Source organism: Esox lucius, chromosome 4, assembly GCF_011004845.1.
Source record: "Esox lucius isolate fEsoLuc1 chromosome 4, fEsoLuc1.pri, whole genome shotgun sequence".
NCBI classification, from domain to species: Eukaryota; Metazoa; Chordata; class Actinopteri; order Esociformes; family Esocidae; genus Esox; species Esox lucius.
The window spans coordinates 9,314,769-9,340,107 of NC_047572.1; the positions used below are offsets into that span (position 1 = coordinate 9,314,769).

A 25,339-nucleotide genomic window follows, 5' to 3' on the forward strand; every position below is an offset into this window, starting at 1 on the left:
GCCACAACTAGCATAATCTTAAGCCATAAAAAATAAACCATGTTCAAACTTTCAATGTATTTATTATTTTTTTCCCTTTAGGTTATAGTACTGTAAATGAAACGCACCCATAAACTGCGATTAACACAGTGACGAAAGTCATTAATAATACATTGATCCAACAGTGCCACTTACTGGTGGGGAAACTTCACTGCACTTCTATAGCTGGAGTGTTTAAAATACAAAAAACTAGTCAACTTAATTATTTAACTATTGTCCGTTTGGACTTACTCTCTACTGGTATAAAAATAAATAAAGTGATTGGATGGAAACACTAAACCAAGGCAGTAAGAGAAACAGAAAACAAAAAAATTAAGAACAAACCTTTATTCAGCATGTCAACTTACATATGTTGAGGGTGACCTTTAGGTCCAGTGAACCAGTGGTGGAATGAAACAAAAACCTTTGTGTCTTTGCCCCAGTATATTCAATACCTGGTCTATGGTGAAAAAACGAATGAATAAACATAAATGCAAAAAAGGCAAAACCAATGGCATATCTTCCTTAGGTATCCATTAAAAGGTACCAAATATACACACTGCTTTCTGATACGTAAAAATGTAAAATACAAGCTAATAAAAATACAGAAACTGTCTCCAAGATCAAAACCATGTGAAAGACAACGCATCTAAATATGAACACGCTCAATTCACACATTCAGGTATGGATGCTTTTTAATTTTGATCCTTGGAATTATTATTTGACCAAATATTTGGGATTGGTATCGGTTTGATAGGAAATTCACAACTCAAACATAAGTCTTGGTCAAATGGCTAGCTGGATAGATGTTTAATTACTATTAATACATCCTGTGAAAAGGATGTTAGAACCCTCTCCTGCCATTTATCGACAAAGTCCTCTTCTGTACAACCATGCTGAGCACCTCTTTAGTTTGATTTTGGAAGCCATCTTTAAAAGGAATCTAAAACTGGGAAACAAAGCAACAGGTGAATATAATGAATAGGTTAACATTTCCTGTTTGGTAAAATAAACTTCAAACTGAACATTAGGCTATGTCTATTTTGTCAATTGTTTTTACAGAACTGAATTTCAGAGATATTCAACAGAAATGCTTTTCATACAATGTTATTGTTGTATTATACAATGAAGATATAACAACAGTTTCAACTCACCTTATTATTAGTTCTGAAACCAACTGATGACATAGGAACATATGCCTTGGAGTGACTGCCAACAGTACTCTTCGGCCATGTTTTTGGTATTGCTCTTCACAGTGGGCTTTATGGGTTTTGGAGTGGTTAGTTTTGGGATCAGAATCTTTTTGAGTACAGCTGGTTTGTTCAGTGCTGGCTTGACTGGTTTTGCTCCAGCTGGTTTTGTCTGCTCCGTTCTGGGTTGCACTGGCTTTGTCGGCGCTGGTCTTGCTTCTGGTTTCGCCGACTCTGGTTTTTCTGGCTCTGGTCTCACCTGTGCTGGTTTAGCATGTACGTGTTTTGCAGGTTTAGCCTCAGGCTTGGATGCTGCTGGCTTAGTCTGTTTGGCGATCGGTAACTTGGGGGTCTCTGGTTTAACCGGGGATCGCTCCTGGGCTTTGTCCGGCTTTTGGGGGGTTGCTGCTGGTGCTGCTTCTGGCGTGGAAGGAACTGAGAACACCATCTGGGTGTCTACTGGTGCTCTCCTGCACATCTGAGGCTTGAGTTCCTTAGGCGCCTGGCAGGCGTTCTGGTGTTTCCTCAGGTCCCACATGATCTGGATAAAATAGTGGCGAGGGTTGTTGTTGTAGGCTCGGCACATATGGGGCTTGCCCATATACTCGCACCAGTATGTTCTGTCGGCACCCTGGCACGATATCCTCAGCCTAGTGACATTTTCCAGGCCGCTGACACTCATGGTGCACAAGTCTTTTGCCTTGTTGCTGAACTGGATAGGGTCCCCCCATACACTCTTCCTGTTCTCTGCAGCGCCACCACCACCATTGCCTGCCCTCACATTGCTATTACTGTGCTCGCTCTGACTGTCTACTGTCCAGAGGCAGAAGATGAGGAAAAGCAGTGCTGTGGCCCAAGTCCACATGGTTATGCCAGATGCTTAAGTGTGAGGGAGGGAGTGAGAGAGAAACTGCAGAAGCTAAAGCTCCTTCCTTCTATTTATGGGCTCTGCACACAAAGAGGGCATTCAGGTAAAAAAAAAAACACACAAGAAAATGGCTAAAAAAGCCCTCCTTAAAATGGGAGGAGAGTAGTGACCTGCTCTGCAATATGACTATAATTTATGGTTGTTTGGGGACTGCCTATAAAAGCCAGGGCCAAATGTGAAACCAATTGAGAGGAAGATGAAGCAAATATTTTGAGAACAGTGAAGCCCTGATGCTTTCCTCAGTGTTACAGTCACCCACACACATTGGTTGTGTTTCATTGAGAAATACTGTAAGTCAAGCACACCTTTGAGCTATGGCTTGAGAACAATTCTCCAGATTTATATTAATTTTCAGAAGCTTGGGACACTGATACAAACATAAGATTTATGTAATTGTTCAATGAGCCACATTTCCTTTTTCAGTTTTAGGTAGATAGGTTTTTGTGTGAAGTACATTTCACCTAAACACCAAAATGTGTCTTAAAATTCTGCCCTGCAAGAACATGTTGAACTGTTCATGGGTCACAACGGTTTTCAAGGTATTTTGTTTTACAACCATACAGCAGAGCTTATTTTTTGTTCCAAACATAAACACCATGAAATTATGGCCATTGGAGAAACATAAGAAATCAGAGAATGTCCAAAGGAAAATGCACAGTGATTGCAGTATACCAGTGATTGCACTGTGGTTTTGGTTGCCAAATAACTGTGGAAACCACATCTCCTTGCCCATGGCAAATAATATTATACCATGTTAAAATACTGGGCACACTTCTAGTAATAAACTGCGACTGGTCCTCTGTCAAAGTCTAGATTACATAATTAGATATGTACCCAAGGACAGTGTCCAAAACAGTTGACACCTTGTTCTTGGAAAAAATTTCTGTAACCTGTTTAATATCAATTTGAGACGTTTTTTTCCCCGTGGCTGCTTGGTGATACACTGATGGCAATATTATAAAAAAAAAATTGTGTACAGGGTATAATTTAAATTGAAGGTTTAATTCACAATTTGTACAGTTTCAGATAATCATCACACAAGGACACTCATATCCAACGAGCACCACCCTTCATTTTACCCTGAAACAACCAATAAACTTTTCACCTAGTAACTTTTGAGATGGTGCATAAAAGGGTTAAGCCTTTAGAACTGTAAAATAGAATACGCATACTTTTGTCAAGGGAAGCAGTCTGCAGGCTGTAATTAATAGTTCTTGGGAAGTGAAGCTTCTGTTTGAGATTGAATGGGCAGGATGAGACACTATGTTAACCAGTAAACTCTGTCTGTTTTCATTTAAAAGCTTATTTTGGCTTCATGCCATATGATTGACAGTACATGGTAGCTGCAGTTCTAATATCTAATATCCCCTAAATTTTCAATGCAGACCTCAGGGAGCGCAGATGGGTAATATTATCGGGGTGGCATTTACAGTAGTGTACGCTTAAGTAGTTCAACATATTCCAGACCACTGTCATCTTTTACTTTAAGCAATAAATCTCTTATATACAAATAATTCTACAATACATTCACCCTTTTCATAGTTCCATAGGTACCAATAGCTACTGTGGGATAAAATGTATTTTTTTGTTATTTTTCAACTAAAGAGTAAGAGACCTGAGACCTACAGTAAAAATAGGATTTGGCTTCAAATAGCAGTTTTCCACATTAAGGTTTGACCACTACAATAGCCCCCCCCCCCCCCCCCTAATATCTTGGTTAACATACTTCGTTAGTATACTCAACATGATACTTTGCATTACTGTTAATAAACTAGTCAACTATGGAATGTTATAGTCGCCTGACATTTCTGTCCAATCTCATGTGATTTTCCACCTTTTACTTAGTGTCAGTATCAGTCTCTTTAGCTAATATTCCAATCCACGACACCCGTCAATGCCAAATTATGTATTTGCCATGGTGTACAAGGAATGTAATGTAAGCTAAAAAGACTGCACCTATGCTACGTGTTATGCACTAATATGAAATACAGAATTTCCTATCTTACAAAATGGCAGAAATGAGTCCTAATGCTATGGTAAAACAGGTCTAAAAGGCAACCATCAGTAGTTTGCCTTAACCCAGCATGGAACAGCCTCTGGCTTGTAATGTTGCAAACATACATAAGTCATGCTATATTGTCCTTACATTATTCAAGCATAAGCATACAGGCCTATGATCCAGGACCATTAAGTCACTTCCTAAATTAGGCTGTTTCACGTGATGCATCATACAACTCATCATACAACAAATCAGTTATTAAAATGTTATTACAACTCGACTATGAGCAGGAATGGCAACTTTCTTGCAGCAGCTCTACAATACCTTTCAAAGACCTTTTCAATCAATGTTTACAAAACACAAAGTAATGACAAAAGATTAAAGTACAAAGCCATCGAAACTGTTCTTGTGTCCTCAATTTGAACTCAGCCTGGGCTCCCATGTTGTAGCCAGGCTGATGTAAACACAGACACAACAGACAGCCGTGTGTGGTGAAGCGTGACAGTTGACCAGTGCCGGCTCAGATGTATGCCAGGTTCATAGTTCCACAGGGAAGATCAAAGGAAGGGTTGATGACAGCACCGTTAGTAGTGTCTGAAGGGGCTCCACAAGACAGTGGATATCCAGAACAGGCTGTGAAAGGGCTGAAGGATATGGACAGTAAATAGAGTTGTGGAAATAGAGAGGGCCAGGTGGACACATAAAAGACACCAGCTCTTTGTTACAGGCTTCTTCTGCAGGTAACAACTGTTTTTTGAGTCTTGTCCATGGGGTAAGAAATTGATGGGTTCCTGAAAATAGATTGAGAAACAAAATAAACAGAGCAATAAACATATGATACACTCATGTAAACTTGTATTGATGAATAGCCAGTATAGAAAATGTACCATATATGTGGTATTTCAAAGGTGAAAGTTATAATATAAAATGGAAAAATTGTGGAAACTTACATTCCAGTGTTGAAGTTCTAGTTTTCAATGGCACTGTAGAAGAGAAAACACTATCAAAAAAGATTGACATTAAAGTGTGCATATTCTATATTGCAGAAGTTTATTGCTTTTGCCATTGAGAGCCTCGAAGGGGAAAGCAATGAAATGTGAGTTTTGAAATGAGAGAAGCAAGACTAGTCTTAAATGTTACAAATCAATTGGTACAGCAAACACATTGCAGGACTGGTCTACAGCAAAGTGTACAGAGCAGTTACAAGTGATTAGACACAAATACCATCAAACCATTTACAGTATGGTTTATTAGTAATTCCAAAACAGCCATCCTCACCATGAAGACTTTTTGCAGTCAGTGAAGCAGACATGCTATTGCTAAAACAAGCTGTGAAGTAGGGCAAAAATGAGGGTTGCACCAGAAAACCAGAGAAGAAAAGATGAAAATGTGGTGGAGGATAGGATAAGAGAGAAGAGTTTGTGGTAGCTCTACAGGTTTTCAGCAAACAAACAGCAGGAGAACATGACATGAAGAGACAAAAATGGCATGAAGAGAAAACAAGGCAAGACAATGCTGAGAATGCTGAAGAGGAGAATGGAGAGACGTCATCCCAGTGGTCAATGGTTCTCAATACCTGTCTGAAGCCAGGCTGAATGTCAGGCCCTCTCTCACCAGTCGATATGCCTGGGGGGAGCTGAGGCCCTTGGGAACCTAGTCAGAGTGTCATAGGCAGGGATGCTAGTGGCATAGGAGTACAGAGAAGGGGACAACATCAATGCCAGGAAAAAGGAACATTCAGGCTCAACCATTTTGTTAGGCCCTGCCTTTCAGATCCTTCCCTTGATGGTATCAGCAGGGAAGCCATTTCCCCAGACACAGAGAGCAAAACCACTCCATCCCCATTTGCTGAAGACCAACAAATGGATGGAAAGATGTCATGATGAATGTATGTAACCCAGGTGCAGCATGTTCACTGAAATGAAGGAATAATAACCACTTGCCCATTTTCAAATAACTTTTAATAAAATAAAAAACATGGTGAATTGATAAAATTTTATAATATTGAATATTGAAATAACAAATGACTCGATGTCTAAGAAGGCTGGTTATTTTCCTTTTCCTGTTACTGTCATTCTGTGGTGATGCGCTCTGTGTCTGGACACTGTCACAGTTTAGAGTTGTCTGGTCCAAAGGCATGCCTGTCGCGCATTTAAATGAAAAACATGCTGTTAAGAGGTTGTTAAAAGTTAGTCACATGACCACGTCACATTACCACACGAAAGCTGACGCTTGACTCTCTTTTTGCCTCTCTTTGACCAAAATAGTCACGTGTACATTCACAGCAGTTTGCCCAATTCTTAACAAAAGCACACATGCATCAGTTGTATTTTACTTGATCAAGTTATTATTAACAGAGCATGCAGTGGGTTAGTAATGCTACAAAGATCAGGCAAAACCCACACCCATAAACCCAGAAGCTGTAAAAAGCAGTCTAGCTGGCTTGCTTGGAAACTCAGTGCTATAGCCGCCACTTGAGTTAACATGTACGACCTTAATTCGGTCATACTGCCCTGTTGTAATAAAAAGTTTAACCAATTGAAAAAGTATGTATTTGAGGTATAAAAAGACTCTGACTTTGCCTTGGACAACATGCGGCCGCTGTCTCCATCCCTCCCTTAACATGCCATGCAAATACATTCATTCCGTATTCAGCGTTATATTTAGTTTACCTTGACATTACAGGGTTTTGGATGCCGTGTAAACGCTCATTATGATAACCATTACTACCAATTTCCATACTGAAACAAAATATTGCATTAAAAAAAAATTGATAAAAAATATGATGTGTGACATGGCATATTAAACCGCAATAAACATAAATGGTTTTCTAAATAGGAAAACCTTGTAAAATGCTAGCTTTGATTCTACACGTAAACAAATTGATGTTTCTATACAGAAAGCAGTTTACACATAAACCACAGTATTTTATCTTATACCTTAATTTACAAAAACAGAGGTGGGCTTTTGCTTTTGTAAGAAAATTATGAGCCCTTAAAGATCAACAAGGGGCACTTTTTCAATATTGCACACAAAGTAAAGCCAAAAGATCCACTAAGAGATGCCTTTCAAAGCTATAAACGTAGGCTAAAACCAGCACCAAGAAACCAGCATGAAATTTATGTACACAATCCACAAAGAAGCACAGATGTATGATGATTTATACTGGAAGAAGAAGGGATAGGTAAAATGGGTAAAATGAATCTTACGTTTTCATGGGAATTGTCTCAATGCTACAAAGATAAATAAAACATTAACAATGTTAATGAAATGCTCAGGAAAAATGCTGCAAAATGTTTTGGGCACAATAGCACTGATCAGGTGACGTTGATGCACGCCGTTGATCAAGACACTTAGTGACTTGTCTATCGCATTCGTTCACTACTGTAAGTGAAAAGGGGAAGCAGAAGGACTGAAGGATGCATTAAACAATAGGCCCAGTATTCCCAAACTCCTAATACACATTTTTTCTTCTTAAAGTGCAAAGTGCTTGACAGAAAGAAATTAAATGAAAACTAAGGATGGAAGATGGAAATAGTCAGAATGGTTATCACAAAGTAAAGTGCCAAGTCCCAGAAACAGAGGAACTGCAAGAAAAGACAGAGAGAAAGATAATTAAGAAGAAAGAGTTAAGTTATGGTTGCTAGTTACTAAATATGCACAGCAATAGACAGAAGAGGAGAAAGTAAGGATGGGGTGGAAGGTAAGGCCCATAGACAGTACAGAAGCAATGCTTTAACTAACATTCTACTGAACTCGCCTGTGGTGGAGTAAGTTAATGTTGGGCTCATTAGCAGTTTTGTAATTGCGAAACTAATAATCTAATAAAACTCTGACCCAGCATCTTTACTGCATATAATAATAGTCTAATAAGGTGGTGTTAATCAAGTTGGTTTTCCAGGCAAAAGCCCGGAAAATTAATAATCTACAGTAGTAGTTTTCAAACCTCTCGAATGGGACCACCACACGTTTCACAATATTGTTGTAGCCCTGACCTAGTTTACCTGATTCACTTAGTCAAGTGCTTGAAAATAATTTAACCATTTCCTGGAACTAAACAAATATATGGAATAGATGTGGGTCCCCAAGAGAGATTTGCGAACCACTGATCCAATAAACCACCACTGTATGGTCTCTGGATGGGATCATGGTCCACTGGTTAGAAAACCCTGTAATAGGGATGATTCTACATCAAAAAATACTGGGTTGAGCTACAGTGGATATAAAAAGTCTACACACCCCTGTTAAAATGGCAGGTTTTTGTGATGTAAAAGAATGAGACAAAGATAAATCATTGCAGAACTTTTTCCACTTTTAATGTTACCTATAATGTGAACAATTCAATGGAAAACAAACAAATCTTCAAGGGGGAAAAATGAAAACTAAAAACCTTACAATAACCTGGTTTCATAAGTGTGCATACCCTTTCATAAGTGGGGATGTGGCTGTGTTCAGAATTAACCAATCACATTCAAACTCATGTTAAATAGAAGTCATTACACACCTGCCATTATTTAAAGTGACTCTTGTTAATTACAAATAAAGTTCAGCTGTTCTACAGCAACATTAAAGGAACTGCAGGAATTTCTGGCAAGTACTGGCTGTGTGCTACATGTGACAACAATCAGCCGTATTCTTCATATTGATGGGCGATGGGGTAGGATGGCAAGACGGAAGCCTTTTCTTACTAAGTCCCCCAAAAGCATGTGGGAAAATGTGTTATGGTCTGATGAAACCAAGGTTGAACTTTTTGGCCATAATTCCAAAAGGTATGTTTGGCACAAAAACAACACTGCACATCACACAAAGAACACCATACCCACAATGAAGCATGGTGGTGGCAGCATTATGCTTTGGGGCTGTTTTTCTTCAGCTGGAACTGGGGCCTTAGTTAGGGTGGAGGGAATTATGAACAGTTCCAAATACCAATCAATTTTGGCACAAAACCTTCAGGCGTCAGTTAGAAAGCTGAAGATGAAGTTCACCAGCATCACAACGACCCAAAGCACACATCCAAATCCACAAAAGCATGGCTTCACCAGAAGAAGATTAACGTTTTGGAATGGCCCAGCCAGAGCCCAGATCTGAATCCAATTGAACATCTGCATTACATGTTCTGACAGATTTGGAGCGCTTTTGCAAAGAAGAGTGGGCAAATATTGCCACTTCAAAATGTGCCATGCTAATAGACTCCTACCCCAAAAGAGTGCTGTAATATTGTTACGTTTCACAATAACAATATTGGTATTAGTTACAAAGTATTAGTTTAAGGGTGTGCACACTTGTGCAACCTGGTTATTTTGAGTTTTATATTTTTCAGTTTGTTTTTCAATTGAATTGTTCACTTTATAGGTCACATTAAAAGTGGAAAAAGTTCTGACATGATTTATCTTTGTCTCATTCTTTTACATCACAAAAACCTATAATTTTAACAGGAGTGTGTAGACTTTTTATATCCACTGTAGATATTCACAGGAGGCAACTCCCAAACTTTATCTATCCTTCACTTGAAAACAATGATCAAACAGTTCTTGTCAGCCAAACAGTTCATGACAACACTGTATTTAAAGTAGAGATACTTACTCATCGTAAACATCCTCTGTGTCCATTCTGCGGTAGAACTTAGCCAGTTTTACTGACAGAATGATGCTTGGGAGGAGGAATAGGGCACAGCACCCTAAGCCAAACCAGAATGTGTTCTGGGACAAGAGAAATTTTTAAGAATGTGGAGTCAGTGAACCTGAATTTCAGTCATGCTCAATTCTATATTCTATATCAATATTAAAGCTGATGTGGGTTTGCTTCAAGTTCTCTTTAAAGAATCCCCTACAATCAGTAGCTGGAAACCCTGCTGTGTAAATATACTTTGTGGTAGAAAAATAAAAGCAGTACAGAAGCACTAAAAGGAAGCATCCTGTGTTGCTACATTTGTGCTCTCCCTTCAGGACACCAGGAAAATTACCCCACTTGCTTTAACAAGTGCTTTGGCCTGTGCACTGTCCAGAAACATCCTGCTCCTAGTCAAAGTCAATTAGCTGGTGTTGGAACCTTTGGGAGGAACTAAGTGGTTGGGGGTTATTTGTTCCACTTCATTAGAGGAGGCCTATATGCTTCCTCCCATAAGAAACGTGTTGATAACAAGACCCGATGTTAGCCAGACAGGATTATTGAAGGCTTGCATTAATTTCCTTCTCGTTTCCTACCTCCCGCTTGTCTGTGTGCCTCTCTGATTTTCAACTTTTCGTCTCTGCAGCAGATGGGAAGGCGCCCCGCTGTGCTCCGCCTAGTCTAACTGGTACTCGCTCTGGTACTCAATCACGTGCAGAATTCCCAATGTCCACATGCGCATTCAAAGTCAGGAGTGGTTGAAGGGTGAGGTGTCTGCGTGTCTGATTGGAGGGGGTGATGGGAATGTGGACAGGGCCTCGTTTGTTGTCTGAAGGAGTTCTGTGGAGGGTCTCCCCCCACCCATTTCCTGTTCAAGCTCCTGAAACTACCAACACCCCACCACCCAAATCCGCTGAAGACACTTTACCTCAGACACACAACACACATAGACCCTGTACCTCGCCTCAGGCTTCACATATATCAAGCTAATAGCGGCTGCAAAATAATCTCCAGAAAGAACCCTGCCTTGTCATCCGGGCCTGGGGGGACCAGGGGGTTTCGAAGGTGAACACCGGGAAAGCTGTATGGACCTACACTAACAGAATCTAGCATGCGTGCCCACACACACCACCTCTTTTAACAGAGCGGGGTACCAAACTGCGTGAACATAATTGTGCTGGTAAAAATTACATGTGAACACTTTGTAATCCAAAGTTTCCAGAAACCAACTCCCAACCCCCTCAGATGCCTTTAAAGCTATGCCCTGCCTGTCTATCTGCCAACGGCCTAGCAGACGTTTCTGGCATAAGGAGCCCTTATACTGCAATTTTAGTTACCAAAGAGTCGACCAATACGCTGCAGGCTATTATCTCCACCGTGTCCACAATGTTGCTGAAGGGTTTGCAAGCTGCTACCTCCATCGCCAGCTGGGTAAAGAGCAAGTTACAGTTATATCATTGGTGAGCAATTATAAAAGGCTTTGTTGTTACTTAGGGTAAATTAATGATGTTAGGGTTAATTAAGAACAGCATAGCTTTATACGTGAACAATTAATGACTAACTTGTTTGCAAATAATTCATCAGACCTGTCACTTTTAGCACAATTCCATTCAGTGGCAAAAACCAGTCTGTTCAAATAGCAATTTACAAAATTATGCAATATTTCTATATTTGATTATGTTCTTATGCTTCTATGTCATGTTTTTTCTGTAATGGTTGGAAAACCAAGGTTCAAGTCTCACAAAAGATTCCAATGATTTCTATTTGTGACCTTTCTATATTTAGAAGTCTTAACATTCACAGAAAATGTATAGTTGATAAGCTTCATGTCAACTCTTTACCTGCTATGCCATAATTCACATAGCAGAGCTGTAACAGGCAGTAACAAGCTCGTAGGACACAGATACTTACAGAGGACCTGACCCACTCTATGTACTGCCTGAAGTAGCCAACAATGGTTTGCTTGTACTTTTGTGTTTCCTAATGGAGAGGGATAATATGTTAGCTAGTGAGTTTTATTTTTGCATTAAAATGTAAACAATGATTAGGAAGCCATATCAACCTGGTTGACGACTTGCGTTGCATTCTCAGAGATGAGGTACTGGGCTGCTTCGATGGTTGCCAGCACATCAGTGACTTTGTTCTGGACGGGACAGAAGAATGCTTAAGATATGAATGTTCAAAGGAACACGTACACAATCTATTTAGTGCTTATGGACTCATACTGAATGACGGATGTTGACTGAATACGTTCTGTAGGAGCTTTACTTACCGGCAGGTCTGAGGCTGTCCTCTCCAGTAATCTGATGCTCTGGTTCAGCGTACTCTTTGAAATGCACAAGTTAACAAACCAAAAGTCAGGAATTAAAAACAGGGGTTCGTTTATAAACCCTAAAACACATAACATTAACAGGGTAGACGAGAAAGTCACAATTGCCTCTGAGGCATAACAATATGTTTCTGCTCGAAGCACGCATTGAAGAAAAAAAAAGGAAGGCCTGGATTCCCACTGGGAATAACAAAAACAATGGATGTTTGGTGTGAATATGGTCTTGGACTTTTGTGATGCAAAATGCATCTCCACAAAATCACAATTACATCACAATAAAAATATTAAGACATTGCAATACATTGTAACACATTTTTCCAATTCTCAATGAATATGTCAAATGACTGATAGAATAAGTGAGAAACTCATGCTGGTCCTGGTATGTCTGCACATGGGCCCAACTGTTAAAGAACAATTGTAGGATTAACAATTACCCAGTCTACTGCTAAAGCCTGGTTTATTTTATTATGGCCTGTACCCAATCTTACACTAGGTATCTTTTGGTCATGTAAAGTAAATTTTATCCTAATCTAATAACTTTTTCAGGCATACAATACTGCTATAGTAGTTGACAGCGGCAACTGAAAAACTTTCAGACCATTAAAAATAATTGGCACATAAAACGTGGCTGTACCCTTTCAGGTAATTCTGCATAGAATGTTTTGAATTTCTTCCCTTGAAAGATTCATGTGCTACCTATTTTTTGTAATCTATTTGGTTATGAAAAGTGTAGCAAGATGCATTTTATTACAAACAGCATTATATTTCAAATATCTTGTTTAGTCAAGGTCTAACCAAACCTTAATGTGTAACGGTCCCAGCCGGACGGGACTGTTCTGCTTCGTGTTTTTTGTGTGTCCTTGGTTTGTCATGTCCTTGTTTGGTCTTTCCTGTTCTCATTTCAGTTAATCAGTTTATTTTCTTTCACCTGTGTTTAGCCCCCACCTGTTTCTGTTCTCCTTGTTAGTCTGTGTATTTAGTTTTCTCCCTGTCCTTGTTGCTGAACTAATGCAGCTTGAGATTGATTTACACTGACTTAACAAGAATTGACGTTCCCACTTCACACTCTGCATTACTTTACAGAATATGGAACAGTACAGTGGCTGTCCAGAGTCGGTTTTGTGCCGGCATTTGAAACGCGTGCCCATAACCAAAGTGCTTCCAAGGCACGATAGTTCATTTGCCTGAAAAGCAGTGCCGGCTTTTGCCTCTTGGGGGCCCTAAATTTGATTTGGGGCCACCTCTCTCCTAGCGTTCGGGGGCTCCCTAACTGACCAATTATGTCGCTTATGCCAAGAACCGGCCCCCCTGAAAAGGATATAATACCAATCTCATTAATAAGTCTACTTTCGTCTGAAACAGAATGTTAAAGGCAATGGTCAAGGCATGCCAGAGAACACCATTGGATTTGTGGTACAAGGAACATGTACAACTCATTGCTGTAGAAGGGAGCACCAATATCAACAATGATATGATCTTGATGTTATTTGATTACATGAGCATGCTAAGGCATATTATTATATACACACAAAACATGCTTATAAGAAATGCCCATATGTGCTTGAAATAATGGGTGAAGGGAGGACAACCCGTAACAGCACAGATACAAAAACATTTTGGAGACAGTAGTCTTATGCTTACCCTCGCTCTTACATATTTCTTGGCATCCATTAATTGAAGTAGAAACAGGGAAAGGGTTAAAGAGGAAATATAGAAAGAAACAGACAGACCTCTAAAATGAAAATTTCAGTACTAGGAATTACACTTTGAAGTAATTGGAATGTTTGTGTGGATATTGTGGTATTCTGTTTTGTGCAGGTAACTGTGATGTGTATATATTGGATTCTTTGACAATACACTTAGTTCTGAAAAGGAGCCAAACAAGAGAAATAAGTACAAGGATATGATTGACTGCACAATAACTGATACCCGGGGTGAATACAAATGTCAGATGTGCTGCGATTGGCCTGGTATTCCCAATACAAGGCAACCAGTGGAGTACACCAAAACGTATGATCCGATGTTATACTCACATACTCTGAAAAGTGCACAAATAATGAATCCGTATGACAGTGCATCCACCCGCATTTTGAACTATTTGAATTAGGGGGGTGACGCTACACGTATCCGTACCATTCGGTACAGGACGTTCGGTTCGGTACGCGTTGTGATACGAATGATTATGGTCAATAGTTTTAACCACACAGGTTACATTTTTGTGTGCGAAACTAACATTCTAAACTCAGAGAATCCCACCGGAAAGATGGATCTTGGAGACGTAACTTAGTAGCCAAGAACATGTAACGCAGCCTCGTAAATAAATATGGCCAACACAAACGACAAACCAGGGCTTGAGGACCATCACGTATCCTTCAGGTCTCCTGTGTGGGAAAATGACGGCTTTCCAGTTAAAGCTCCATTAGGTAAGATTTGTTCAGTAAAGAAAGTCAAGTTTTGTCCCCTATAAACATGTTGTGTAAGCTGATGAGGCCCTCTAATAGTTCTATAGCAACACAGACAGTTCAGTGCCAGTGGAATGTCAATTTATAATGTTTGGAGATTGCCGCTACTTTCTAGGCAATTTTCTTACAGCAATCCCATTACAGCTAATCGCCTTCTGGGAGGCTGTCTTTCCTCCTTGGTTTATTTTGTGAATGCGCATTTTACCTGGATGAGATATTTATGCAGGTATGCTGAAGTTCTACAATGGCAACTAGGGACCAGGTGACAAACTACCAATTCCTCCCTTGTCTACCACAGAATACGCTATGAAAACGGCAAAGAAGCGCAAGAAGACTTAGACTATCTCTCAATATCTAGCAACTAGGAACCCTAAGCTAACGTTATCAAGGCTAACAATAACATTGAACTCTGAGTTAGTGCTTTTTTTTGGAACAGGTAAATCTATTTTACATATTATTGGGAACTTCTTTCTCTATCTGGCGTTGGTGGGAACTGCTTTCTGACTGGTGAGTAATTTCAAAATCTTACCTAGTGCAGCTTTAACTACAGTGGCAATGAGCTTCTAACTTCATAATAAAAAGAAATGTTATGTTTGGCATGTCTTTTTCCACTGTACTGAAATCGTACCGAACCGTGACATAATTTGAATGTACTGTATCTGACCTATGTGTTTGAATCTAGTCTGATTCTTCTAGGTCAATAATACCCATGTTTCTCTGTTAAGCTTTAATGTTCCTTGTGCTGTAGAGTCAATACAAACATTGGAGTGAAAACTATCAAGTGATAAAAATGTCTGGCAATGACGTGTCAAATTCCTCACACATGTTGCGTTCTGAGAACACTGGAACGCACACGCATGAAAACAACAGACCCGGAAGCACGTATGTAAACACATAAACGCACCACCACACACACAGTAAAGCATGACTATGGGTAACTTTCTGTCAGTTATAGTTCTACATCTGAAAGGGAATGATTTAAGATATAGGTTAAAGTTACCATGGCTTGCTCCATAGGGATGACCTGCTGACTGTGAATCTGGCGAAGACTGTTGGCCTGGCCCTTTAGGGAGGTCTGAAGGGGCCCTTTAGGCTTTGGATACAAAAGTGTTATTCAGAGCAGACACATAGACACGCAAAGAAGTTGACATACACCAAATCACACATAGGCTCATGTACTTTCACAGGTTCAAATACACAAACTCTCACATGCATTTGCACAAATGTCATCTAGAAATCCCCTGTGGTAAACTAGTCCTACGTACAATACATGCATTTACAGCAAGTTTCATAAGTTAACTGTTAAAACAGTAATTGGGATTAGAAACTCACATCAGAAACATTCCAACTCTTATAGAGGAAAATCCTTCTATGGATTATATTGTGTGTGGTCACAATGCACTGCAAACTTCCCAACTGTGGGTTGCAGTAAAATACAAATATTTCGATTTGATTTAACTGTCTTGTACCCAAGAGGCCTTAGCACCACACTTGTTGAGCAGTCTTATGGGACCTAGAATGGAACAATTCTAGTGAGGGGGGGACCGAGCCCAGGTACTGGTTCAAAATGATATTGTCCAGTGACCGACACACCCAACTCAGTATAAGAGAATGTCTTAATCAAGTAACACAACTTAGAAATTAAGTATCAACCTATAGAATTATGAATAGAATCATGTCATAAACCTTAGGCTCTCTAAAAGCGAACCATTCTCAGCTTTCAGCTATACCAACAGTGCATTGGGCACCTGGACAGATGGGCAGTCAGTGGCACAGGCGTGAGAGCAGTATCTCCCCAGAGAAGATAACTTAAAATGGGCTTCACTGCCCGGAGCACATGGCAAGGGCTGGAATGCCCAGAGTCGGACCCATTACTTTTAGCCATGGGGAGCTTGTGTGAGAAACCAACCCCCAAAAAATAAATATAGAACAGTTTCTGTGTGTGTGTTTGCTGCACGTTTATGCAGATTGATAAAGACACGTGAAGCTTTCACAGATTTTGATCTGACCTCCGATTCCATTTGATACCTGTTTTGGATCATGGTGTAAGTTACGTCTAAATCTAATTTAGTACCTCGCAACTGGTACACAGAGGAAATACTATGCGGATGCCTGGAGCCATGCTTTTTTTTCAACAAACTATTTTTCTTAGAAGGAAAGCCATTTGTTCTTCTCACCATAAGGTCTGTCTGTGCCTCAAGCTCATTGGCGTAGGACAGTAAGTCCACCTGGGTCACTCCTTTGTTAACCTGGAAATTAACAGAAATAGGATTATGGATTATTGTACAATAATATTCATAATGTGCTATGACACTAATAGTGTACAAAAACAGTTGTTATAAGAACATAAGCATTATAATATCTATTCATCTTGTCATTGCAAAACAGCCATAGAGTACCTTTTTATTTTTTACATTTAATGCATTTAGCAGATACTCCTATCCGGAGCAACTTATGAGTGTAAACATTTTCGTACTTCCCCCTACATGGGAATCAAACCCACAACCCTGCCGTTCAAGCGACATGGACTATAAACTGAGCCAAAACTGACCCACTGATATACAGTTAGGTCCGGAAATAATTGGACACTGACAGAAGTTTTGTTATTTTGGCTGTTTACCAAAGTATATTCAAGTTACAGTTAAATAATGAATATGGGCTTAAAGTGCCGTCTTTCAGCTTTAATATGAGGGTATTCACCTCCAAATTGGAGGTTTAGGAATTACACCTCTTTAATATGTAGCACCCTCTTTTTCAAGGGATCAAAAGTAATTGGAGAATTGACTCAAAAACATTTTCATGGACAGATGTGGGCTATTCCTTTGTCATTTCTTGTGATTCCAGGTGTGGCATTCGCATTTGGAAGCTGTTGCTGTGAACCCACAACATGCGGTCAAAGGAGAAATGCAAGTGAAACAGGCCATCCTTAGGCTGCAAAACAAAATCCATCAGAGAGATAGCAGGAACCTTAAGAGTGGCCAAATCATCTGTTTGGTACATTCTGAGAAAAAAATAATGCACTGGTGAGCTTTGCAACACAAAAAGGCCTGGATGTCCACGTAAGACAGCAGTGGTGGATGACCGTACCCCTTCACAACATCCAGCCAAGTGAAGAACACTCTCCAGAAGGTAGGCATCATTATCCAAGTCTATCATAAAGAGAAGACTTCACGAGAGCAAATACAGAGGGTTTATCACAAGGTGCAAACTATTCATAAGCCTCAAGAACAGAAAGGCCAGAATAGACTTTGCCAAAAACATCTAAAAAAGCCAGCCCAGTTCTGGAACAGCATTCTTTGGACAGATGAAACTAAGATCAACCTGTACCAGAATGATGGGAAGAAAAAAGTATGGAGAAGGCTTGGAAAGGCTCATGATCTGAAGAATACCACATCATCTGTAAAACACAGTGGAGGCAGTGTGATGGCATGATTATGCATGGCTTCCAATGGCACTGGGTCACTAATGTTTATTGATGATGTGACAGAAAACAGAAGCAGCCGGATGAATTCTGAAGTGTATAGGGATATATTGTCTGCTCAGATTCAGCCAAATTCAGCGTAGTTGATTGGACGAAATTTCACTTAAGGCAAAGAAGTGGAATATTCTGCAATGGCCGAGTCAATCACCTGATCTCAACCCAATCAAGCATGCAGACAAAACTTAAGGCAGAAAGACCCACAAACAAACAACAACTGAAGACAGCTGCAGTAAAGGCCTGGCAAAGCACCACAAAGGAGGAAACCCAGCGTTTGGTGAGGTCCATGCATTCCAGACTTCAAGCAGTCATTGCCTGCAAAGGTTTCTTGACAAAGTATTACAATTTTTATTTTTATAGTGTTTATTTGTCCAATTACATTTGAGCCCCAGAAATAAGGGAACTGTGAATGAAAATGGCTGCACTAACTAAACATTTCATACAATATTTTTGTTCAACCCCTTGAATTAAAACTGAAAGTCTCCACTTCAATTTCATCTCAGTTGTTTTTATATTAGAGATATTAGGGTCTACATCCAATTGCGCTGTCCTTTTGTAAGATAAGCTATAAATGAGCCAAGGTCTGTCTGCTCTACCAAGTAAATGAAGCAATGAAAGACATTTTAAATGTGTACATCAGACCCCTTGACCATTTTGCTGACACCCTCAAGTTTCATCATAGTCTTTACATCTGTCTTATGTAGCCTTGGGAGATATTACCTTATCAAAATTTGGAATGTCATTCCCATCTTATATCGGAAGACTTCTATTAAGATAAAGGAGTCATGAAGAGACGAGAGGAGAACACTAGACTATTAAAGAGAAAATCAACCGCTAGACACTTTGGGGACTCCCTACATAATAATAAGTGATTGAAGGTATTTAAGACATAAGTCCAATATATTGGTAAATAGAGTTGCAGTGAAATGTCCCTTTTAGATAAAGGAGATGAACAGCGGAAGAGGAGGCCACTTTAAATGACAGACTTGAATGCTAAGAGACCAGGGGAGGCGAGCCTCTGTAGATTGTTAATGCCAGCCCTATACATTACATCCTCCAGATTGTTAATGCCAGCCCTATACATTACATCTTCCAGATTGTTAATGCCAGCCCTATACATTACATCCTCCAGATTGTTAATGCCAGCCCTATACATTACATCCTCCAGATTGTTAATGCCAGCCCTATACATTACATCTTCCAGATTGTTAATGCCAGCCCTATACATTACATCCTCCAGATTGTTAATGCCAGCCCTATACATTACATCCTCCAGATTGTTAATGCCAGCCCTATACATTACCTCCTCCAGATTGTTAATGCCAGCCCTATACATTACCTCCTCCAGATTGTTAATGCCAGCCCTATACATTACATCCTCCAGATTGTTAATGCCAGCCCTATACATTACATCCTCCAGATTGTTAATGCCAGCCCTATACATTACCTCCTCCAGATTGTTAATGCCAGCCCTATACATTACCTCCTCCAGATTGTTAATGCCAGCCCTATACATTACCTCCTCCAGATTGTTAATGCCAGCCCTATACATTACCTCCTCCAGATTGTTAATGCCAGCCCTATACATTACCTCCTCCAGATTGTTAATGCCAGCCCTATACATTACCTCCTCCAGATTGTTAATGCCAGCCCTATACATTACATCCTCCAGATTGTTAATGCCAGCCCTATACATTACATCCTCCAGATTGTTAATGCCAGCCCTATACATTACATCCTCCAGATTGTTAATGCCAGCCCTATACATTACATCCTCCAGATTGTTAATGCCAGCCCTATACATTACATCCTCCAGATTGTTAATGCCAGCCCTATACATTACATCCTCCAGATTGTTAATGCCAGCCCTATACATTACATCCTCCAGATTGTTAATGCCAGCCCTATACATTACATCCTCCAGATTGTTAATGCCAGCCCTATACATTACATCCTCCAGATTGTTAATGCCAGCCCTATACATTACATCATCCAGATTGTTAATGCCAGCCCTATACATTACATCCTCCAGATTGTTAATGCCAGCCCTATACATTACATCCTCCAGATTGTTAATACCAGCCCTATACATTACATCCTCCAGATTGTTAATGCCAGCCCTATACATTACATCCTCCAGATTGTTAATGCCAGCCCTATACATTACATCCTCCAGATTGTTAATGCCAGCCCTATACATTACATCCTCCAGATTGTTAATACCAGCCCTATACATTACATCCTCCAGATTGTTAATGCCAGCCCTATACATTACATCATCCAGATTGTTAATGCCAGCCCTATACATTACATCATCCAGATTGTTAATACCAGCCCTATACATTACATCCTCCAGATTGTTAATGCCAGCCCTATACATTACATCCTCCAGATTGTTAATGCCAGCCCTATACATTACATCATCCAGATTGTTAATGCCAGCCCTATACATTACATCCTCCAGATTGTTAATGCCAGCCCTATACATTACATCCTCCAGATTGTTAATGCCAGCCCTATACATTACATCCTCCAGATTGTTAATGCCAGCCCTATACATTACATCCTCCAGATTGTTAATGCCAGCCCTATACATTACATCCTCCAGATTGTTAATGCCAGCCCTATACATTACATCCTCCAGATTGTTAATGCCAGCCCTATACATTACATCCTCCAGATTGTTAATGCCAGCCCTATACATTACATCCTCCAGATTGTTAATGCCAGCCCTATACATTACATCATCCAGATTGTTAATGCCAGCCCTATACATTACATCCTCCAGATTGTTAATGCCAGCCCTATACATTACATCCTCCAGATTGTTAATACCAGCCCTATACATTACATCCTCCAGATTGTTAATGCCAGCCCTATACATTACATCCTCCAGATTGTTAATGCCAGCCCTATACATTACATCCTCCAGATTGTTAATGCCAGCCCTATACATTACATCCTCCAGATTGTTAATACCAGCCCTATACATTACATCCTCCAGATTGTTAATGCCAGCCCTATACATTACATCATCCAGATTGTTAATGCCAGCCCTATACATTACATCATCCAGATTGTTAATACCAGCCCTATACATTACATCCTCCAGATTGTTAATGCCAGCCCTATACATTACATCCTCCAGATTGTTAATGCCAGCCCTATACATTACATCATCCAGATTGTTAATGCCAGCCCTATACATTACCTCCTCCAGGTAGGCCGCGTAGTTGATCTCAGCGACGCCTGTCTCAGAGAAGTCCATGAGGTTCTGCTTCCCATCGGGCTCAAGCAGGACAATACCTCTCAGGTCAATGTTCACATTTTCAAACATCTTTCCCACCTCTTTGGTGTGCTGGAAAGCCAAGCGGGACAACAGGCAGATAACTTAAACTGACAAAGATAAGCAAAAGCTATGAATTTTATTGTTACTATTGTCTTATAAAGCCCTTTTGCCAATTTCACATTGTTAAAAAACCCTTACCAATTCCTCATTTTACTGGAAACAGATGGTTACATTTCATACATTATGTATGTATTATTAATCTGTTTCTTCCCTTAAGTGAAATGTTAAAGACTGTGGAACTGTTTGGTAACAGCAATCGTCACAGCATATAGTTCTTGTAACAGCAACATGTTTTGTTTCCAACGCTATTCCAAAAGCCTTAGCTATAGCAGTACTCATACGTCGTTGAGGTTTGGTACAGTGAGTCAAGACCACAGAAATGGAATTGGATTGTCAAGAATTTTGAAGTTCAACTTAGAACAAAATGTTGATAAAAACCAACATGGTCATTTCCATGGTTTATTTCCATGGTCATTCATTGTTATGTATTTTTCGTCCACGTCCATTGTGGGGTGATGTGGTGATAGAGAGGTGCCACAGACCAAGGGAAGGACTTTCTTACCCTTGAAACTTTACATTGAAGACCCTTCTAATTCACAGAGGGTCTTCCTTCTCCTAGGCAACCCCATTTAATGATAAAAAGTATACATTAGGACTAAATGCTTTCTTTGCATACACATAACGGGTAAATAACTTAAAAAAATATTTTTTAAAAAAGAGCCACATTGAAAAAAAAGAGCCACATTGAAAAATAAGCTGTATTTAAATTGACCAATATTGTATGAGTACAATAATACCTAATGACTCCTTGTGGTAGGTTGGGAGTCTACGGGCTCAATCATGGGTGTTGGTCATAAACATCTTAACTGCTTGAAATCAATTTATATTTGCATTTGACCATGGTGCGATTCAGCAATGTGCTTTACATCGTCTGCAGCCATCCACTTATCCTGCAATGAGTGAGTGCACACTGCACAATGCAAGTGACTACTGACCAGGCTGGAGTTTAGGAAGGCTGATACATTAAGGAGTTTGTCCAGGCGCATCGCTGAGTAGATACCTTGGTTGTCTTTGCAATTACTGAGAGAGGATATGAGTGAGAAAAGAGAAAGTGTGACAGAAAAACATTTCAATTAATGCCCATTCATCCATGTTCATCGGAAACTCTCTCTACTTCCCCCTAGTGAGGAGATTTGGAAGTTGACGTACTGTTATTCCATGAGTCACTGATAGATAGTGTACCCAAAGCAACAATTAATGTCAACATGACTTATTTTTCCCATTCAGGTTTGTCTTTTGTAGAGATACGTCGGGGGGAAATGAATCATTATGTCTGTTCAAAGACTATCTCATAGCTCACTGATTAGAAAGGAATAGCAGAAGGTCTTACAGAGGGAACTATCCAGTCTGCTCTAATTTAGACATGATGAAATTTGGTGCAATCTTTGGGCGAAAATATTACAAAGCATTATTGCATGATATCCCTCACCCTTTAAATGTTTTACTATAAGCAATTTAAAAAAGAACAGGTGATGGTAAGAATACTGACACATACATCATCCGGTGTTATCAGATATGAATCACTACCAAGTAGAGCCAGCATCACCTGTAAAAACTCTCCACTGTCAGATCCAGGTCTGAGTCGTTATACAGGTACCCCGGGATGAAGTTCCTCCAATCAGGGTTCACCAGGTGAGGAGTATCTAAAACCTGGGACACAACCCAACAATAAGACCATCTAATAGTTGCAGATTATTATTATGAACCAGACCAACATTGACTGTCATTTCAGCATAACCTGCCTTGAATAGCTGCTTAGTGTGAAAAGGCTCGCAGACCAGCTTCTCCATGTTGCCCCCAACAAGGAACATGGCAGTCACCACTCCCATCAGTATCCAGGAGAATAGGAAGCTGAATCCCACACCACTGTGGAGAGGACAACAACGTTCCAGTAATTTTCCACACGCACAAAACATTTTTGATGAAACGACATGATCGTTACACAGGTCCACCTCATGCTGAGGATAACAGAAGGCCTCTACTGTACAGTAAAATGGGCAGTTTGGTCCCACAACCAAATGTCACAGATGTCCCAAGTGTTGAGGGAGCGTGTCATTGTGATACTGACTGTAGGGATGTCCACCAGAGGTGTTGTCAGAGAAGTCAATGCGCATTTCTTTACCACAAGCCGCCTCCAAATTTGTTTTAGAGAACTTGACAGTGCGTCCCACCGAATCATGACCGCATATCACATGTAACCACGCCAGCTCAGGACATCCACGTGCAGATCTACACAAGCGCGATCACCTGAGAGCACCCATCGGGACAGCTGATGAAACCGTCCTCACCGAGGTCTTGACATGACCGCACTTTGCCGTTGTAACCTAACTCAGCGGGCGAACGCTCACGTTGGTTTGCCACAGGCACTCTGGAGAAGTGTGCTTATCATCGATAAATCCCAGTTTCGACTCTACCATAACTCAGTAAAATCGGTAACTCTGTAAAATCCCAGAAACTGCTGTCAAGTCGCATTCATATTTTGGTATACCACAGATGGATAAGGAGATAGTCAGAGAGCAGCAGACTGATACACAGTGTACAGACTGGCTGTTACTCACGCCATGAGCAGAGTGCCCCCTGTATTGGAGACGCAGCCACGCGTGGTGGGGGAGGCATGCTTGTCGTATCCCAGGTTGCCACACAGTATGGCCAGGAAGTTGAAGGCCAGGATGAGGACCACCATGCTGCACAGGCCGATACAGCTCACCCACCTGTGGGGGAACCCTGGAGTCAGAACCAGTAACAACTGACCACTACATTTGGAAAAAACCCGGATGGAGAATACACCCTACTAAGCCTACAGATTAATGTGTCCTGGCTCCATCAAAAGTGCTGTAATATTAAATGTGTCTGGTTGAACATGGAAGTATTGGGGATTATGTGTCTGATCCTGTTCGGTTTATACCTACTGACTGATTACATGCAGTTAAAATCTTTGCTTTTGTTTACAAAAGTCATATTTAAACATTTAAAAAATCACCTTGAAATATAGAGTGAAAATGTGCTGCCTAGTGTGTTGACACACAAGAGTTACTACTTGGTAGAAGCAGATTTTGGAGCCATTATAGATGTGAGTCATTTAGAATAATATTCTACCAACTTTGCACACCTCTAAGGGCCTCTAAGTGTTGAATGTTGGGATCTTAATAAATGTCCCTAACCCAACCTTGTGACTGGAAATCCCAGATTTTTAAGCAGAATTTAGTCAAAAAGGAGACCCTTCATGAAAACTCAGCACCTCTTGGACAGCCACTAGTCAAGGGTGCAAATGACCACAGTCCCGGGATTGCATTAACAAAAGACTGAAGCAGGTTGTCCTTCTATTTTTGTATGTGGACTCTGCTCCCTTCTCTTCAGAGGAATTACACATTCAAAGGGATCAGCAACCTCGTTTGCACTCCTTTTGGGATACCCAGTCCCCCAACAGTACCTGTAGAAGTCCATTTCGTCGATCTCAGGGTACAAGTCCTCTATCTTGGACTGTGTGTGACTGATGAAGTTGGTGAAGTTGGTCAGAGAGCTGTGCACGGGGAAGACCTTGGTGAAGCTGCTGATGTTGGTGCCGATGGTGTCCAACATGCTCCGGGCTCCTGGGAGACAGAGCGTATTGGTGAAGAGGGAATACATTGACTTTTTGGGTACAACATTTGTACCGAGCCCACATAATATTTTAAGGTTAGGGTCCAAAGAGGGTGAAACATCCTGAAAGTCATGTCCGGCTACAGAATGTTCCCACACACTCTGGGGAGTGCGCTGCTGCATGGTGAGGGAAGTCAGATTCAGCTTCAAATGAAGTAATGTATGTATTAGTTGGACTTATACACAGTAATATTAGAAAGACAGTTTTTGTCTTTCTATTTGGTCAAGCTGAGGTGTTTTTAAGTATAGTGTTTTCCAGCTCTTAAGATAAAACCCAGGC

General features: G+C 40.4%; 2 protein-coding genes across 14 annotated transcripts in view; both read right to left on the reverse strand.

The window, feature by feature from the left end:
* Positions 1-122: 122 nt before the first annotated feature.
* Positions 123-2,141, reverse strand: fgfbp2a (fibroblast growth factor binding protein 2a). 2 transcript variants are annotated; one of them, XM_010897215.3, is made up of 2 exons: positions 1,173-2,141; positions 123-961 (listed from the first exon to the last, which is right to left on the reverse strand). In XM_010897215.3, the coding sequence occupies exon 1, from the start codon at positions 2,071-2,073 to the stop codon at positions 1,180-1,182; it is 894 nt and encodes a 297-aa protein (XP_010895517.2). In that variant the 5' UTR covers positions 2,074-2,141; the 3' UTR covers positions 123-961; positions 1,173-1,179. The 2 variants fall into 2 exon arrangements, with proteins under 2 accessions (XP_010895517.2, XP_010895516.2); XM_010897214.3 differs by having other exon boundaries at positions 126-967.
* Positions 2,142-3,119: 978 nt separating this feature from the next.
* The window catches only part of prom1a (prominin 1a), a 102,669-nt gene continuing 80,449 nt past the window's right edge, over positions 3,120-25,339 (reverse strand). For 3 of the 12 annotated variants that reach the window (XM_034291754.1, XM_034291757.1, XM_034291756.1), the window contains 18 exons: positions 24,851-25,010; positions 23,979-24,131; positions 23,163-23,286; positions 22,967-23,070; positions 22,356-22,440; positions 21,223-21,369; positions 16,711-16,782; positions 15,534-15,626; positions 12,015-12,068; positions 11,805-11,885; positions 11,654-11,722; positions 11,080-11,169; positions 9,719-9,834; positions 7,345-7,368; positions 6,808-6,876; positions 5,712-5,815; positions 5,086-5,118; positions 3,120-4,926 (listed from right to left, as the gene is read on the reverse strand). In XM_034291754.1, coding sequence (XP_034147645.1) covers positions 5,746-5,815; positions 6,808-6,876; positions 7,345-7,368; positions 9,719-9,834; positions 11,080-11,169; positions 11,654-11,722; positions 11,805-11,885; positions 12,015-12,068; positions 15,534-15,626; positions 16,711-16,782; positions 21,223-21,369; positions 22,356-22,440; positions 22,967-23,070; positions 23,163-23,286; positions 23,979-24,131; positions 24,851-25,010 — 1,511 coding nt within the window. In that variant the 3' untranslated portion in view covers positions 3,120-4,926; positions 5,086-5,118; positions 5,712-5,745. The other 9 variants (XM_034291758.1, XM_034291760.1, XM_034291753.1 and 6 more) reach the window with 8 other exon arrangements.

Bases quoted from the DNA above. Each gene is read 5' to 3' on its own strand.
- fgfbp2a (XM_010897215.3), bottom strand. From the start codon at position 2,073: ATGTGGACTTGGGCCACAGCACTGCTTTTCCTCATCTTCTGCCTCTGG.